This window comes from Ochotona princeps, chromosome 13 (assembly GCF_030435755.1).
Source record: "Ochotona princeps isolate mOchPri1 chromosome 13, mOchPri1.hap1, whole genome shotgun sequence".
NCBI classification, from domain to species: domain Eukaryota; kingdom Metazoa; phylum Chordata; class Mammalia; order Lagomorpha; family Ochotonidae; genus Ochotona; species Ochotona princeps.
In genome coordinates, this window is record NC_080844.1 from 6,051,002 (window position 1) to 6,068,328 (window position 17,327).

At 55.4% G+C, this 17,327-nt stretch overlaps 1 protein-coding gene across 1 annotated transcript; it reads left to right on the forward strand.

The window, feature by feature from the left end:
• Nucleotides 1-165: 165 nt before the first annotated feature.
• On the forward strand, nt 166-10,989 carry LOC131481764 (USP6 N-terminal-like protein). Its single transcript, XM_058671888.1, has 14 exons — nt 166-651; nt 1,218-1,287; nt 1,445-1,530; nt 2,771-2,810; nt 3,244-3,324; nt 3,749-3,856; nt 4,789-4,898; nt 5,248-5,296; nt 6,105-6,225; nt 6,867-6,961; nt 7,331-7,396; nt 8,045-8,144; nt 8,505-8,657; nt 10,193-10,989. The coding sequence occupies exons 1-14, from the start codon at nt 629-631 to the stop codon at nt 10,987-10,989; spliced, it is 1,899 nt and encodes a 632-aa protein (XP_058527871.1). The 5' UTR covers nt 166-628.
• Nucleotides 10,990-17,327: the final 6,338 nt, after the last annotated feature.

The window sequence follows — 17,327 nt, forward strand, 5'->3', positions numbered from 1 at the left end:
TCCTGACTCAGCTCCCTGCTAATGTGCCTGGGCGAGAGGAGAAGATGGCCCAAGTGCTGTGGATCTACGCCCTTGTGGGAGACTCAGCTGAAGCTCCTGGCTCCTGACCTCAGCCTGGCCCAGACCTGCCTGTTGTCATCCTCTGGGGAGGTAACTGACACATGGAAAAGATCTTTTTCTGTGTTCTTTCTCATTCCATTTCTTTCTAGATCTGTGCTTTCAAATCAGTGCTAAAAATTATGTAAATGAAGATGCTTTGACACTTGTAGTGTAATGTAATGACAGGGGGAAGAGGAAAAAGAGCAGGAGGTGCAGGTTTCCTGGCATGTGGGGTCTGAGCAGGTGGTGCAGGGCACTGGCACGCCTGGGTCCATGGGACCCCAGCCACAGCCTTCTCTCTTCGCCAGGCCTGTGGAGGCCACTTGCTCACCTCTAGTGGCAGTTAGTGAAGCCATGGCTTAGAACCTTGGCCCGCATGCCAGATGCTGCCCCGTGATTGGCTGTCAGAATGCCATGACATCACAGCCACTGGGAATTTTAAACCGGGACATGAGGCAGTCTGGCCAGTAGTGCATCAACTGAGCTACTGAACTGCTGTTGGTAGCGAAGGCTGGAGCACAGCTGAAGGATGCAGATGGGTTCGCGATGGAGGTGAGTGGGACATGGGCTCTGTGTGCGCTGTGGCATGGGGACCATCACTACCAGGGGGACAGCACTGATCTCAGCTGTCTGTTTGCATGGATGATAGCCATAAGCCCTCGGTGGAGACCTGTGAGGAGGGCTTATATACAATTGTCACTTTCCATAACTGGGCTGTGTGTTAGTGTGTGTCTGTGTGGGACATGGGCTCCAGAGTCCATCCTACGGACAGCACTTATGTCAGGTTGGAGCAGAGGACACTGCTCTGAGATCCCTGGAGATGTGGGAGTGGGGCAGGGAGACCCCTGACCTGAGTTGTGGCTCTCCCTGTGGACAATTGGACACTAGGCAGAGGACAAGTGTCCCTCCTCTGGCAGATGGGGCTATAGGGTGGCTGTTGCTGTCCCACATTCCCTCTGTCTGCATGCCCTGAACAAGTCATCATCTTGAGTCCTGGCCACCATGGGCCTGCATGTATGGTTGTGGATCTGTCCCCTCAGTGATCATGGGGACAGAGGTGAGGCAGTGGTCCCCGTGAGCTCCCTGTGCTGGGTCACATTTGGACATTTGTCTTCCAGATTGGACATGGTTGCTGTGAGGGCCCGATGGGACCGTGAGCGAGCAGCGACAATTGCCAAATATGAGCAGGTACGGCCAGGGAGCTGGGCAGAGGAGGTGGGTCCCTGCCTGAAGTGTGTGGCTGTGAGTGCATGACCAGCCTCTCTGTGGGCACAGAGGAGAGTGGTTCAGCTCTGAGGGGCTCTGAGCACCCTGGTTTCTCACCCCTGTTCCCTCTTGGCTGCAGGGCCGCCGAGGTGCGGCTCTATTTGAGCCTGAAGAAGAGGATGATGACAGCGGCCGCCTCTTCCTAGACAGGCTTGGATTTCTACAGTGAGTCATTCTCAGCCCTGCTCCTTCCAGGCCAGGGAACCATCTCAGTGTGCCCTGCCTTGAGGCTGAACACCTGTCCCCAGGTCCCTACCTGGGCCCACGCTGCAGTCACAGTACAGGCTCTGGTCAGCATTGGAGCAGATCAGGGACACCCAGTGAATGACTCAGGACTCAGGCAAGGATCAAGCTGGACATGTGGCAGCAGCTGGGCACTCAGAGGCCTGTTTGTGTTGAGGACAGTGGGCAGTCTGAAGGTCCAGCTCTGTTCAAAGGGCCCATAGCCTGGGCATCTGCATTCCAGTGCAGAGTCCACAGGGTTGGGGTATAGGCCTGGCAGATAAACACTCATCCTGGGTGTTTGTGGCCATGCTAACATCCCGCTGATGGGTTAAGCCTGAGGGACAGCCAGCACATATGGGGAGGGTGGGGCTTGCAGGTGAGCTCTGGCTGTGCTGGGAGGAGAGTGGTGACTGCAGTACAGGACCTATTTTGAGGCTGTTCACCCAGTTGTCCAGGGTAAGAGAAGCCCTGTAGCTGGGGTGCTGGGCTCAGGTCACCAGGAGGGACAGAACCTCGAGCTGCTTCAGGGTGTGTCTTTCTGGCTCACCTCAGGACCAGGATTAAGTAGTGGGGGCGAGGTTCTGGCTCCTCAATAAGATAGCATCTGGAGGAAAAATGTCCAGAGTGGGTGGTCATGGTCTCAGCTGTCAGACGAAGGACATGGAGGGGAGCTGACATTTGGGAGCTGACATCTGGGGCTGACATTTGGGTGAGCAGTGCACCGGGGAGGAAGGTGAACAAGGGGGACACACCCGGGAAGGATGTGATGGTGTCCTGTTCATGGGCAGGTGCACACTCCCAGCACTGAGTACTGCAGGGCAGGTGCTGGATTTGCTGAGTCCTCAGATCACACCTTGGCGATGGCTGATGGGCACCCAACCCCTCATCCCCTCATCCCAGGGCAGCCCAGCTGCTGCTGAGGGGCTTGCTGCACTCCTGGGTGTGGGCCTGACTTGGACATGGAGCAGCCTTGGACAGTGAGGGTCTGTGCCTGAGCAGAGCTGCCCTGTGCTCACAGTCAAGGCCCCTCCTGGTTATGCATTGTCAGTATGGTTGACTCCTCTGTTCCCTTCTCTGTCTCCTGGGCTGAGGTGGGGACCCTGGTTCTTCCCCAACCTGCTGTGGATGTAGAAGTGTCTGTCTGAAGCCTTCCCTCACGTCTGCCTCTCTTCCCTTGCAGTGAGAAGATGCTGCCCCAGGCCAGTGCCCTGGGGACTAAGGTGAGAAGCAGGCCTTGGCCATGGGCCTGTTTTCTGAGGGCTAAATGGGAGCCCGTGGGTGTGGACGGTGGTAATTGGGAAGGCCATGAGGTCCTCCCCATGCAGAAATGACAGGCCCGAATGGGGACACTAACTCACTCCCCTGTCCCAGAACTGATTGCAACTCTGGAGAACCTGGCCTATGGTCACCTTGACCCACTGGTGTGAAGGTGACAGCCTTGACTCTAGCTCAGGAACTCAGCCTTGAGGAAGGCTGTGCTGTGGACAGAGCCCAGGCCATGGGTGCTCCCCCAGGCAGCAGGTTCAGGGCTCAGGGCCTGCACCTTTCCTTTCTCCTCCCATGAATCCTCCCAGGGCTCCAGAGTGGCACCCAGGGGCCATCCACAGGGGTCAGCAGCTGACCTCACACCATCCTTCCTCTCTCCTTTTGCAGCAGAAACATATGGAAACTCGGAGACTCCAAAAGTGGGTCAAAATGTTGAAGAATTATACCAAATATTGTGACAGCGAGAAGGTACCATGAAGGGAGGGCTTGTGGGGACCACATTGAGCAGAGCAGGGATGGGTGGTGCCCTTTGCTGGACTCGACGCCTGCCTCTCAAATGCCTGGGGCCACTGTCTTGCGTAGACATGGGTCACCTGCACCCCTTGACCATACATGCAGGTGGCCCTCCTGGTAAACAGACGAGTGTCACCACTAGGGAAAATCCAAGATACGGATCCACATGCCTCCTCATGCTCCATAGGGAGCAGGCAGAGCATAGCAAGCCTGGGCCCTCAGCCCCGTCCCTCCTCTCACCGTGGGCCACCAGTCCCAGACAGATCCTCCCCCTACTAACACAGCACAGAGCCCATGGTTTCCCCTCCTGATGCCTCCCCCTGCACACCCTGCCCGGAGCAGCCATGGCCCCATTCACCTGATCTCCTCTCTCCTGCAGTTCCATCGGAGATGCTTCAAAGGAATCCCCAGCCAGGTGCGGGGCAACGTCTGGATGCTAATGCTTGATGTGAACACGAAGAAAGCCCAGAACGTGGGGAAGTACAAGGTATGACTGTGCGCTCAGCCCACAATACACCTGGCCTACTCAGGCTGGATCAGGAGACTGGGTATTCCATGGTAGGTCATCCTGTTTTGGGGTGCAGAGCCTCCTCCTGCCTTAATCTCCCTGGATCCTGCTTCTGGGACTCCTCCATGTTTCCCTAGAGCCAAATAAGCCTGGACATGTATGCTTCTTGCTGGGGCCCTGCCATTCTCCCTGTTGGGCCTACCTGGGCAGCTGGACACAGGGCAGGAACTGAGGCTGGGTTCATGATGCTAGTGGCTGTCGGCATGAGATCCCAGTCAGGTGTGGTGGAGGTGCCCAAGGGGCTAACATGGCCCTGCCCTCAGCTGACAGTGCTGTCACCAGGTCCTGCCTGTGTCTGGCCTTGCCCTGGGAGCAGGGCTCCAGTGGTGTTGCCAGCCCTGCCCTCCCTTGTCTTGATTTTGTGCTACCCTTGGACCTGAACCTGAAGACTAATCATTGCCCAGGAAAAGCTCAGTGCCAAGAATGACTTACGATGTCCTATGGGGATGGGCCCGACTTGTAGGGGTGGCACTGAGGGCTGGCCAAGGTGGACCTGCACTGCTATGAGGAGGCTCTGGGGCCTGAAGGTCGCTGAGAGGGAGAGTTCCTGGGATGTGCTGCAGGTGGCAGGGAGTAACACAGAGGGACCTTGCAGTCACCTGGCCTGACACTCACTGTACAGACCCCTGGAGGGTCCCCTCTGCAGGGTTGCTGGGCACTGGGGGTGACCTGGGTGCTAAGGTGAGGTGGGCGGTCCAGACCCTCCCTAGCTAGGCTAGATGCCCAGGGCAATGAGCTTCCTGCAGGACCCTCCCCATCACCTGAAGAGCTGCTGTGGATGGGGTACCTGCATGGCAGGGGGCATTTTCCTGCTCTTCAGCCTCCTTGCTGCCCTTGGCCCTGCCCTGCAGGCAATGAAGGAGCAGTCCAGGCTGCAGTCACTGCAATTCCACCAGATCAACTGGGCTGTGCAAGGGACCTTCCGAAGTCACCTAATGTTCCAAGAACGCTATGGAGCCAGGTGAGGCCTCTGGGCTAGAGAGGCTCCAAGGGATAGGGAGGAGGAAGTGTCCTGGGGAAATGAGGTTCCTAGGAGAGGTGGGGGCACAAGCCTCAGAGCAGTTAATTTACAACACAAATAAAGGGATCCAGTGTCTTGGTTTGCATCAAACACTTGTCCTTTGAAAAAAGACACTGTGGAAAGAGAGTGCAATGAGAGAAAAAAAAAAAAAAAGCAGGTGCCCTTAGTGCATCCTTGCTTCTGTGGCAGAGAAGTGGCCTGGGCCCTCTGTGGGCTGGCAGGGTCAGGGAGGCAGGGCTGCACTGAGAGCCTCAGCAGGGAAGGAAGCACCGCCTCCTCTCTCTTGCAGGCAGCAGGCTTTGTTTGATGTTCTAATGGCCTACACCGTGTACAACCCTGTGAGTATTCTGGGATCACCTCCCCAGGTCCTATACCCAGGCTGTCCATCCAGGGTGTACCTTGCCACAGAGAGCCAGGGCTGCCTTGTTGGGACAGCCCCAACTGAGAGATCAAGTGTAGAAGCCAGGCTAATGGCCTCCCTGAACCCAGTCTCCAGCTCTGGGGACAGAAGGGCGTGCCTTCCCCCTGGACAGCTGTATGTACCCCAGGAGCAGGCAGGCTTGGAGATAGTCCTGTGAATACCACCATTCCACAGGAGGATGGGCAAGCTGTGTGACTGCGCTGTGGTCATCACTATCGAGGCTGGGTCTTCTAGATTCTATTGTACCCATCAGACACATGGCCTGTGCCACTGGTCTCAATTCCTCTCCACAAGTGCCATAGCCAGAGTCCTCTACTCAGACCTTCCCTATGAGGGGAGCAGCTGCCAGACACCTTGGGCAACCTAGCAAGGTCTGGCCTTCCCCATCCTCCTGACCTGCCCCGCACACCCTGCCTTTGCATGGAAGCAGCCCGGATATACACCCATAAAATGTCCATTCTCTGTCCTGGCAGGCCAAACCCTGGTGCTTCCTTCTCCTGGTGCACAGAGCTCCAGGGGCTGCCTTACGTGGGGGTGGAACTTGGATTCCCACAGCCGCCTGCCCCACCCTGAGATCTAGGGAGTGCACCTGTGTCCTCACCTCTGGTCTTCCCCAGGTTCTGCCTGAGCTCCTGCCCTGCCGGCTTCTCTCCAGGGACTCTGAGACCTGGCTTATGTTCCAGTGCTTAAAGTCATGCACTCAACAATGTTCTGGGTTCTTGCAGGAGGGGGGCTATGGCCAGGGCCTGAGCCACATAACGGCGCTATTCCTGATGTGGCTCAGTGAGGAAGATGCATTTTGGGCTCTGGTCCAACTCATGGAAAACAGGAAATACTCAATGTACGGTAGGTGGATGGGAATGGTGGGTGCACTGCATGCAAGTCCACTCGTGGCCACAAAGCCAAGTGACCGGGTCTTAGTCCCTCACTGGCTCCTGGTGTGGGGACACATCTCCCTTAGGAGGATTGCTGAGAAGCCAGGCCTGACAGAGGTCTCCTGTGCTGAGCCTTGTCCCCGCTCCCTTCATCCTGCATCCTTGACCCTACCATCCCTCCCCAGTGGGAACCTGCAGGCCAGTCTGTCCTGTCCATGTCCACGTGACTCATGTCTCCACTGACCTCTGTGCCTCACATGTATGAACTCAGACTTCTACCCTGCTGAGGCACAGAAGGGAATTCCAGAAGCAGCATCCCCTATAGGGTCACCCCCTACTCATTTGTGAATATTGGAATAAGGATGATGCATCCAGAGTGGCTGTGGACACCCCAGCAGTCAGCAGAGGCAGCCTACCGGGCACTCTGAATTCTTCCCTGCTGCCCTGTACCCACATTCTGGGCTCCTCTGCCCTGGCCATCTGTCTACCCACCTGGCCCTTTAGAGCCTCCCCCACCCCTGGGAGCTCAGGAGGGCTCTGCCCCAACCTGTGGCTCTGCAGCCCTCCTGGGAAGAGGCTCTGATCCCAGGGATGGGGGCTGTTCCTACTCAGGTCTCTACAAACCGGGACTCCCGAAGCTGGAGATGCTCCAGAACCACCTGGAAGATCTCGTGCACCGCACCCTCCCTGCTCTGGAGCAGCACCTGGTGAGTAAAGCGCCTCCTTGGCTCCAACGGGGGCTCTGTTCACGGTGATGGGGGGACAAAGCAGTCTCCAGCCTGTTTATGGTTTGCAAGGTCACTTCCTCACCAGAGCTTTCAAGTTACCTAAGTCTGAAGCAGTGTGACTGCTGGTTCACTTTCCAGCACACTGTCCCCAGAGCTTGCACAGATTGAACGCACTCTCTCCTGAAGGAGAGGGGCTGGAGGGGAGGTTCCCTTCAGGAGCCTGTGTGGCTGTGAGGTGCACATGCACCTGCTGCTGGGCTTTCTGCACCCTGGGGCCCTGCCAAGGGCTCAGGCCAGGGGGAGTTCAGGCCTGCTCCATGCCCTCACCTCCCTCTGCCTCTTCCTCAGGAGGAGCAGGGATTGAACCTCAAGGACTGCACTGCACACTGGTTCACACAGTGTTTTCTGGATGTGGTAAGTGCACCCCAAGAGACCCCTCACCCAGAGAGATTCCTGCCCCAGTAACTAGTCTCCCCCCCAGTACACAGTTTCCCACAGTAGGGCTGAGCTCGCACAGCCCCAGCAGACACTAGAGGGCCATGGCTGTGCCCACTAGGCAGCCCTGCCCTGCAGGGGTTGCCAGGCTGAGGCTGAGGCTCTGGGATTGCAGGGAGGGGATAAGGCCCAGGAGCACACATCCTGAAAATCCTGCTGAAGGCCAGAGCCCTTGGAGGAGGAGGCAGAAGATTCCCAAGATCTGGGGCTGTCCCCCGGGATGCAGCTGGGCTGCTGCTGCCTCACTCCTGGAAGGTAGCCTGGGCTCGGCCCTGCTGAGCCCTGGCCCTTACCCAGGCGCGCGGCCTCTGGCGTCCTCCATGGTTCCAAGGGCACAGAGCTCTTGTTGGAGCCCTGGGTCCTGGCTGTGCTCCTGAGGTCTCAGCCCTCCTCTCTCTGGGCCTCAGCCCCTCAGTGAGCTGGGAGGTGGCCAGTAGCCATGGTCCCACCCAGCGGTGAGATGAGTTCCTGTGGTAGCGCTTGGGGCCTCCTGTGATCAGCCCTCCCTCGCCAGGGCCTGCACACCCTCCCCACTGTGGCCCTGCTCAGGCCCTGCTCTCTCCCCAGGCTCCATTCTCTCTGGCACTGCGGATGTGGGACATTTTTATCCTGGAAGGGGAGCATGTGCTCACCACCATGGCCTACACGACGTTGAAGGTTCATAGAAGTAAGTCTTCAGGGCCCCTAGAAGGCAGGGTGCTGGGCATGAGGATGTGGGTCCTTGTGCCTGTCCATCCGCAGTGAGCAGGGATGAGGCCAGGAAGATGAGGTCTCTTGCTTCTCAGGCACCTTGAGGTAGGCTCTGAGGACCCCCTGACCTATCCCAGCCCCAGCCCAGCACAGTCCACAGGGAGGCCTGGGCAGGGCATTCTCCCCTGGTCAATCCCCTCCATGCTTGCCTTGACACCCATCGGTGTCCTAGCTAGCATGCAGCCCCTGCACAGGGCAGGGACAGGGGTCAGAGCAGCCATGGCTGCTGGGCCATCCCCCTGGCCACTCCCAGCCTGATACCCTCCCTCATACATAGAGCGCCTGCTGAAGATGCCCCGGGACCACCTGCGGGAGTTCCTCCAGGAGACCCTGAAGAAAGTCTGGGCCTTGGACGATGATGTTTTCATCAAACAGCTTCAAGCCTCGAAGCGTGAGCTGGGCAACCTGCACTGTCTCCTGCCTCCCCAAGGTGAGCCCAGCACAGGAATTCAGCCTGATTTTCCTTTGGGGGTGTTCACAGTGGGAGTACCCAGGCCTGGCCATCAGGCCCCAGGGCCTTCTCCCTCTTCTATGTCACCCTTGGTCTCCCCCTGCTGCTCAGTTCTGCTTGAGAAGCTTCTGAACACAAGGCCTGCCTGGGGCTCAGGCAGCTTCCAGATGTGCTCATCAGGGTCGAGGGAGGGTTGGGGTGATGACTTTTCCCATCCCATCTCTGCAGCACCCCATTCCTGTGGGCCAGGTGTGGGGTTCTCCTGAAGACCACTCTGGGGCTCTCTGGAGGCCACTCTGGGTCCCGGTGGTCAGCTGAACTCACTGTGGGGATGGAGGCCAGAGCCTTCTTTGAGCATCCCCATCCAGCACAGGAGCAGGGCCCTCCTGGGACTTCCACTCCCTGACACGTGATCAGTGGCATTTCCCTGATTGGCCTGACAACCACAGCTGAACACCCAGGAGCCTCATGGATAGGGGTGTGGGCAGGGATGGGGAGAGATGAGGTTGTACTTGACCCTGTACAGCAAGGGCCAAGGCATGCAAGCACTGGACGCTGCAGCCACCCGAGATCTCCTGGAAGGCCCACGTTCCCTGACCCCATATGTGGGCATTGCATTTTACCACTGCAGAAGCAGGAACTGCAGGCCCCCGTGCAGAAGCCAAAGTGCAGCTGAGTGCAGGGCTGTAGGCCCAGCCTGGTGCCCATGTCTCTGAGGGCACAGAGGACAGCACGACCTGGAGCATCATCGTCCTGTATGCGGTGATGGGGAGGTTCCCTGGGTTGTCCATGGCTGCTGCTGTAGCTGACCTGAGCCTGGGTCAGCACATGGAACAGAGATGGGTTTGTCCAAGTGGAGGCTGCAGAGGCAGGCCCAGGTGCAGGTGCCTGTGCAGGTGCTGGTGAGTCACAGCTGTGCCTCCAAGCAGCTGCCCTCCCGTGTCCTCGGGCACAGAGGCGCTGATTGCAAGTCTTCCAGCTAAGAGCCAGTGCTCTGTGCTTGGGTGGCAGAGACTCAAGGGCAGAGGACACAGGTCAGCCCTGCAACCTTTTGTGAGGCATATGCCCTGACCCCAAGGGCCCTGCCTGTGGCCTCACCTGTCCTGAAGTCCCAGCTCCGACCTCTGGCACCTGAGGAGTCAATCCCATCCCTGCTACTTAGGAGGGACACAAGTGCTTCCACTAAGTCATTCCCATGTCAGGGCACAGGGCACATGGGGGTCAAGTTGCAGGAACCTCACTGGGTCCTGAGGGGATGCCAGGTGTCCACAGAGCTCAGACTGAGAGGCAGGGCAGTTGGGCCATGCACCCCTGGGGATCTGTCCAGGAGGAGCCAGAGGTATCTCCGGCACTGCCCTCGCACTGCCCTGGCCCAGCTGCACACACCTTTCCCTCTGGGGTCAGTAGCCTAGAGGGTGTCCTCAGTGTAACCCCATGTGACAGGGTCCCCAGGGACCCCACCCTCAGGACTCGTGGTGTCTGTGGAGATGCAAACCTCTGTCTTTTTCTTGCAGCAAAGCCGGACGAGTGCTGCAGCCTGTGCCTGGGGCTGCCACGTGTTTCTCTGGAGCGGGTGCCTCCCCCAAAGACTCCAAGATGTTCCAACATGGCTCCAGACACCGCGCAGGAGCAGCTTGAGGGGATAACTTCTCACCCAGAAGGGCCTCATCTTCCAGAAAGTTCCTCCCTGCACATGATTTTGAAGAGCAGCCCAAAGGAGGAGGCTGAGAACTCTGCAGGAGGAAACACCAAGTGCCAGGACCCCGGCTCCTGTGGGGTGACCTCCGAGTGTGTGGGAGCCCGTGCCATCTCCCCGGGCCTCAAGGATGCATGGAAAGGGAAAATGCTATCCTCCTGGGCAAGCAACTCCTGTCTCAGGCTGCCCACCAAAGGTGCAGGATGCCCGCCCCCAGAGCTGGGCAGCCAGCAGGGCCTGGTGGCCCCTTCCACACCTGCCTTAGTCAGGGTGGTACCTGCTCTCACTCATTCACCTGCAGACCCGGCTGTGGGGCTCAAGACCTCACACCAGCAGAGCATCCCTGGAAACCCACCTTGCCGTGGGGACAGGCCCAGCCTAAAGCCTTCTGGAGCCATCGCTGTGCCAGGACCACAGCCCTGGGTGCCCTCACCTGCCAGTGGCATCCTTGCCATTCGCTCCCTGGGGCAGCTGCAACTCTCCAGGCTGCTGCAAGAGTGGGCTCACAGCCTGCCCGGTTTCTCCATGCTGGCCTCCATGCTGCATAGAGCTCCCTTCAGGGGCTTCTGTTCCCTCTCCCTGAGGGGTGTCACCCTTGGCCAACTCATGCGCTGATACAATTCAGGTCTCATCATTGCTTAGAGTGCCCTGAATAGACCACACTCAGGGTACTGCGCCAGGCCCCGTTGGCCAGCAAGCCCTTCACCCCTAACCTCAGATCTTTACCCCACTGATCTGACCCTGTATTAAATCGTTTGTTTTGAACAGACTTGCTCCTGTTTTGTGTCCTCACACCCAGCTCCAGCTGAGCTTCCTCTGCTTCCTCACGTGCATTTAGGCTCCATGCTCCCAGTCCCTGGAGAGCCCTGCTCAGGACAAGCACTGGTCATGTCTGTGCTCTGTCCTGGGCTGTCCTGATGCCAGGGCCCCTTGCTTACTCCCCTGGCTCTCCCTGTCTTCCTGAACCTTCCAGAGCCCAAATCCTCTCCTCCTGGAGCCAGGGAGAGGGCACCAAGTCTGCTGGGTATGTGCTGGAGTGGTGGCAGAATCCCACCAGGTCACCCCACAGGAGCCGGGGTCCTGGCACTTGGTGTTTCCTCCTGCAGAGTTCTCAGCCTCCTCCTTTGGGCTGCTCTTCAAAATCATGTGCAGGGAGGAACTTTCTGGAAGATGAGGCCCTTCTGGGTGAGAAGTTATTCCCTCAAGCTGCTCCTGCGCGGTGTCTGGAGCCATGTTGGCAGAACCCAGAGCCTTGAAGAGACTTGGGCAGTGGAGGAGTGCCCTCGTAGGCCAAGAACTCTGAGGTCATGCACTCCCTTTCGGATCTCCCACAAGGGATGGAAGAAGCCCAGCTCCTTCCTCACAGGATCTAATGTCATTGGAACAACACCCAGGAGCCCTGGGCGGTCCTCAGAAACAAAACAGCAAACTTCCTTCGGGACTCGGGAGAGGAGCTTTCTCTGGTCCGTCCTTAGTTCCAACTTTGGATCCCCACCCTCTCTTGCAGTGACCATTAGGGTCGCTCCAGAGTCTTCCCCCTAAAAATATTAGATTAGATAGACAGAGACCAATAAGGAAGTTGAGAACATACAGGAAACTGTCAGCTTGGACTCACATATACCTTCCCAGGCAGGACACAAAGATTAGGTACTCCTCACTAAGGTACTGAAGATTTCTCTGCACACACCTCCCAAAACTGTTCTGTGCTTCAATTGTTAACATATACCTTGTTAGAGTTAGAAGCCTGTTTGGACTATCCGAAAATTTGCCAAGTTCAGTAAAAATTATGCTTCAATACTATAAACTGGTAAATATAAAAATAAAAATAGGCACGAGACAGCTGAATAGTACCCTATACCCATTTTAAGGTGTATAGCAACCGGTTGTGTATAAACTAAAATGGAGATGTCAATGAAGTAGTCACAGGATGTGGTTAAGAACTTGCATTTTCTAACATATTGGTCACTCAATACCATGTCAATTAACTCCATAATGTTGGACCTGGCGGCGTGGCCTAGCGGCTGAAAGTCCTCGCCTTGAAGGCCCCGGGATCCCATATGGGCGCCGGTCTAATCCCGGCAGCTCCACTTCCCATCCAGCTCCCTGATTGTGGCCTGGGAAAGCAGTTGAGGATGGCTCAATGCATTGGGACACTGCACCCACGTGGGAGACCCGGAAGAGGTTCCAGGTTCCCGGCTTCGGATCCACGCGCACCGGCCCGTTGTGGCTCACTTGGGGAGTGAATCATCGGATGGAAGATCTTCCTCTCTGTCTCTCCTCCTCTGTGTATACCTGACTTTGTAATAAAATAAATCAATGTTTAAAAAACAGACATGTGGCTGGAAACAGAACTGACCATCAGCTAGAGTCACCAGTGTGTGCATAGGTTGATGCAGGTGATGGACTGATCCAGACCGTGCTCTAGCTAGCACGCACAGAATAAGGTGAGAAATCACCCTGGATGGCTTCTTGTGGGAGCCCCAACTGGACACCTGGATTCAAAACTCTGACCATAGGGATTTTGTGGTTCAACCTTGGGATGCATGTGTTGGGACTCAGCTTCTTCAGTTGCTGATACCTATGCAATGGATGGCATGCCTGGATGCACATGGGGGACATGGCAGCCAGCTGCTTTAGGTCTGCAGAGGATGCTGAATGCCATCAGAAACTGAAAAGCAGAACAGGTTGAACCATTCTCCAGGGAAAGTATTGGCAGCATGTATCTGGGCAAATGAATGCATTAAGGTGGACTTTGTCACCCAATAGACCTTGGAAAGATTTTCACCACCCTGGAGCAGTGAAGCCAAGAACATTGCAAAACTATCAAAACCACTCAAGCAATACCTTCAGAATATGCCTCTCCACATCAGGGTTTCTAAGATGGTATCTGGTGTCATCTCCCATCTCTGGTTGCTAATTTTGGGAATGACTCCTTCCCTTCCCCTCCCCCTCACCTGAAGTTACAGGAAACAAAAGAAAAAGAATTGGAAGTATTTGTCCTAACTACCTTTCCCCATGCCTTGACCCTACCCACTCTAATCAGTGGTCCTCATGGACATACATCCTTCTCAACAACATAAACAGAAAATATAAAATCAAAGCATAATAATGAAGAATGAGTGCAGGAGATTGTCATCATCGGTGCTCCAGTGACCTGCTCACACTGACCAGAGTTGGAGGGAGCATGGGAACCTGGGGGCCCCCTCCTGCTGGAGATGTGAATTCCACCTGCAGGAAGCCCATCCAGCTCCACACAGGTGGCTGCTGTGCCAAGGCCATCTGAAAGACACAGGTCCCTGGAGAGCCACTGACATCATTGTTTGTGGGATGCCAGGAGACTGTAAAAGTGGGTCATCCTTTCTCATTTTTAAAGATGAGTGCATTGTATTTAAAATGTGCCCAGTGGATGGAGCTGGGCCAGGACCTTGGAACTCCATTCTGGTCTCTCCCATGTGGTTGCAGGAGCCAAAGCACTTGAGCTGTGTTCTGCTGCTTTCCCAGGCACATTAGTAGGGAGGTGGGATGGAAATGGAGCAGCTGCAATCCAAAGCAGCGCTAGTGTTACAGGATATGGCTTCATCCACTGTGCAACAATGCTGGCCCCTGGGCCATCACTAGGCGTTGCAGACTCTCTCTGCTCAGAATCAAAACCCTTCCTCAGAGCTTGCTAGAAGTTCCAGGGCTCAGCCATGCCCTTTGATCAACTCCGACAGCCCCTCCGAAGACACTAGGGTGTGTTCTGAGTGTACATATGACCCACGCACTGGTGCACACACCCTGCCTTTTCTTTCTTCCCATTCACTTCTGTTGCTTAAAAAGAACCTCTAACCATCAATGAGGTTCATACTGCCTGATTTTAAAGATTCATTTATTGTTATTGAAAACTTAGATTTTCAGAAAGGAGACAGAGAAAAAGAACTTCTGTCTGCTGGTTCACTCCCCAAGTGGCCGCAATGGCCAGAGTTGAGCCGACCCAAAGCCAGGAGCCAGGAGCTTCCTTTGGGCCTCTTATGTAAGTGCAGGGTCCCAAGGCTTTGGGAGATCCTCTACTGCTTTCCCAGGCCATATGCATGGAGCTGGATGGGAAGCAGAGCAACCAGGACACGAAATGTTGCCAATATAGAATTCTGGTTCATCTAAGATGAGGATTTATACAACAGGCTATTGCACAGAGCTCCTATAAAATTTTGTAGGGTATCTATTTTACTTAAAATAAATGTGCCACATCATACTGCTTTTGTGTTGCCAAGTAAACATTTATACATTCTTCATGAACCCAGAGTTGCAGTTGGTTCAAATAGATCATGAACAATTAGAAATTCTGAGAAAAAAAATATTTTGGAGTCCAACATGGGATCACAATATGGATTCTAGTATCCAACGTGGGATTACAAAGCTATATTTCCTTCACCAGGCCTTCTAAGGTAAATTAAAATTCTTTTAGAGATGGCGTCATGACATAGCAAGCTAATCCTCTACCTGCAGTACCGGCATCCTGTGTGGGCTCCAGTTGAAGTCCTGGCAGCTTCACTTTCCATCCAGCTCCATGCCAATGGCCTGTGACAGCATGGGAGGATGGCCCAAATGCCTGGGGCCCTACAGCCACATAGGAGAGCTGGAATGAGCTCCTGGCTCCCAGTTTCAGACCAGGTCAGCTCTGGTCACTGCAGCCAGTTTGGCAGTGAACCAGCAGAAAGAAAATGATTTCTTTCTTTTTCTTTCTCTCTCTCTCTTTCTGTCCATCCCTCCCTCCCTCCCTCCCTGTCTCCTCCACTCCCCCTCCTCTCTCCATCTCTCTAAAGCAAAATAAATAAGTCATTTTTTTAAAGATAGCATTGTTGGGCCTGGTGCATAAGATCAAGTGCATAAGATCGCCTTGCACATGCTGGTATACCATATGGGCACCAGTTCTAATCCCGGTGTCCCCACTTCCCATCCAGCTCCCTTCCTATGGTCTGGAAAAGCACTTGAGAACAGCCTGAATGCTTGAGACCCTACACCCACCTGGGGAGACCGGGAAGAGGCCCCTGGCTCCTGGTTTGGAACCAGTTCAACTCTGGTCGTTTCAGCTACTTGGGGAGTGAATCAGCAGACAGAAGATTTCCTGTCTCTCCTCCTGTCTGTATACTGACTTTCAAAAAATAATGAACCTTAAAAGATGAAATTGCTTTAATAGCATCCTTGCATTGAACTTTGGGACTCTGAGTGTTGCGAAGGTGTTACTTGAGTGGTTCTAATAATTCTGAGACATTGTTGCCTTTGTTACTCCAGGGTTGAGAAAATCTTCCCACAGTCTATTGGCTAACAAAGCCCACCTGAGTGCATGCACAGGCCCTGGTACATGGTACAAAGCTTGCTCAGGAGACTGGTCCAACCTGTCCTGCTTTCCAGCCTCTGTAGAGACCCTCAGTGTCCTCTCTTGGCCTAGATGAAGTGGCTGTCATGTTCCCCATGTGCATGTGGGCCTGCCATCAACTGCACAGATGTCAGCAACTGAGGAAGCCCAGTTCAAACACATGCACTCCAAGGTCAGACACATACATTATGATTTTCCCTGCCGTCAGGGTTTGAGTGCAGCCATCTAGTTAGGGAGTCCCCAAGAAAAATCACCTGAGTTGACCTCAGACTTGACTTGTGCATGCAGGGTCATGTTCAGACATCACCTGCAGCAGCCAGTACACAAATCAGTGGATGCAGCTCCCTGGTCAGTTCTGCCCCAAGCCCCATCTCTCGTGTGAACTGATGGGTGCTGCAGCCTAGCCCAGGCCAGTCAGCCACAGGCCTAGTCTTCACACACACCAGTGGTTGTTGTGGCCTAGTCAGGGTGACTCTCCGTAAACTCCACCAGGTCAGCCCCCAGCCCCAGTTTTTGTGTGTGCCAGCATGTGCTGCAGCCTAACCTACTCCATCCTGCATCCATCTGGCTCGTGTGCACAGTCATGAGTGTTGCATCTTAGTTCAACCTGGCCTGTCTCCAGACCAGCCCATCCCCAGTCCCAGCTCTCATGCTCATTAGTGGAAGCAGCAGCCCCACAAATGAGTCACTGAAATTCCCCTACTGCTGGGTCTTGCAAATGTCAGTGGGTACTGTGTCCTAGTCTGAGATGACATGCCCAGCTTGGCACTGGTCAGCAGATGCTACAGCCTGCCCGACCCCAGCGCTAGTTCTTGTTGATGGGTGCAGCAGCTACCTCCCCCCACTGACTCAAGCCCTCATGTGAACTGGTGTGTGTTGTGGTCCAACACAGCCTGGCCTGAGCCCCATTGTGGATCTTGCTCATGCCAGTGTGTGCTGTAGACTGGCCCAGCTCGGCCCACCCCCAGACAAGGCTCACACATAGGATGCTGGGTGCTGTGGTCAGCTTTGAATGTCCTGTCCCTAGCCCTGGATCTGACATTCAATTATGGGAACTGCAGCCTAGCAGGGGAGTTCCTCAAGTCCCCTATCGGGCCTGCTCCCAGCAACAGATCTCACCTATGCCAGTAGGTGCTGCGGCACAACATGAGACAGCCAGCCCCCAGTCCTAGCACTCAGCAGCAGATACTAAGGTATAGTACAACTGCCACCACCTATTCTGACAATTGCCAGTGAGTGCCACAGCCTTGCCGTCTTCCTAACCCCCAGACGTTGTGTTCAGGTGATACAGTGGGTGCTGCAGCTTGGCCTGTCCCACATCCATCTTGGCTCTTGCAAGCACGAATGAGTGCTGGAGCCCAACCCAGTCTGGCTTGCCCCTGACTTAGCCCACATGCATGCTGTATTACAAATGGTGTTTCAGCCTTGCCCAGCCTGGTCTGCCCACATCCCCAACTCTTGCACTCACCACTGGGAGCTGCAGCCCAGCAGGAGGGTAAATACAGTAAATACCCCTGCCAGGCCTATTCCCAGCCCCAGCTCTTGCTTACACTGATGCACGCTTCAACCCCGCCTGGTGTGGCCAGCCTACAGTCTC

What these genes read in the sequence shown, in the direction of transcription:
- LOC131481764 (XM_058671888.1), top strand. Translation starts at nt 629, where the DNA reads ATGCAGATGGGTTCGCGATGGAG. An exon ending in CAATTGCCAAATATGAGCAG is followed by an intron (nt 1,288 to 1,444) that starts GTACGGCCAGGG and finishes TCTTGGCTGCAG; the next exon opens with GGCCGCCGAGGTGCGGCTCT. An exon ending in AGAACGTGGGGAAGTACAAG is followed by an intron (nt 3,857 to 4,788) that starts GTATGACTGTGC and finishes CCTGCCCTGCAG; the next exon opens with GCAATGAAGGAGCAGTCCAG.